At 55.5% G+C, this 779-nt stretch overlaps 1 protein-coding gene across 1 annotated transcript; it reads right to left on the minus strand.

Annotated features, from left to right (window-relative positions):
- Positions 1 to 29: 29 nt before the first annotated feature.
- Positions 30 to 713, minus strand: GNI_204840 (putative Pol protein; the record flags this gene model as incomplete). The annotated part of the gene is made up of 1 exon (XM_011135474.1): positions 30 to 713. The coding sequence occupies one exon, from the start codon at positions 711 to 713 to the stop codon at positions 30 to 32; it is 684 nt and encodes a 227-aa protein (XP_011133776.1).
- Positions 714 to 779: the final 66 nt, after the last annotated feature.

Genomic DNA, 779 nt, shown 5'->3' on the forward strand with positions numbered 1-779 from the left:
GCCGTCAATTTTGGGAAACCTGAACGACGTCACCCAGTTTTCGGCAACGTTACTGGCTGGCCCCGGTTATCGAAGTGGTTCGAGGAAGTCTTCTGCCGGAATCGGGCCGGCGACCTTTCGCTTGCTGGGTTGGTGGTGGCTGCGTCCACCCCGACTTGCCAGTAGCCCGACGCAACGTCCAAGCTCGAGAAATACCTTGTGCCATGTGGTGCGGCTAACATGTCGTCAATTCGGGACAGCGGAAACACGTCTTTGACAGTGATGTTGTTGAGCTCGCGGTAATCGACGCAGAACCTTGTAGAATTGTCCTTCTTTTTGACAAGTACTATAGGGGCGGCCCATGCTGAAGTTGACGACCGGATCACACCGTGGGCGAGCATCTTCTCCACCTCCTGCCTCACAATATCCCGCTCCAGGGGCGATGTACGGCGCAACGGCAGGTGCACCGGCGAGTGATTGCCTGTGTTAACGATGTGGTAGAACCCTTTTACTCGGCCAAACGGCGTCGTCTCGGTAGCGAACGCACCTCCAGCGATGACTTGTCGTAGGGTACGGGCCTGACCCGTCGACAGCCCCTCGTTTATGTTGACTTTCACCGGGATAGTAGTTGTGGACACCAACTGCGGGGCGGTAGGCAAGAACGACAATCTGCTACCATCCGGTAGTTGGACATAACCTTCTTTGATGTACGGAACGATACCCGTTTGCGTCATGAAATCACGGCCAAGGATCAATCGGGGTTGTGAGGTCGGGCTCACATAGACCTTCAGTGTACCTTT

The sequence above is a fragment of the Gregarina niphandrodes genome (genome assembly GCF_000223845.1).
Source record: "Gregarina niphandrodes unplaced genomic scaffold scaffold00121, whole genome shotgun sequence".
Classification (NCBI taxonomy): Eukaryota; Apicomplexa; class Conoidasida; order Eugregarinorida; family Gregarinidae; genus Gregarina; species Gregarina niphandrodes.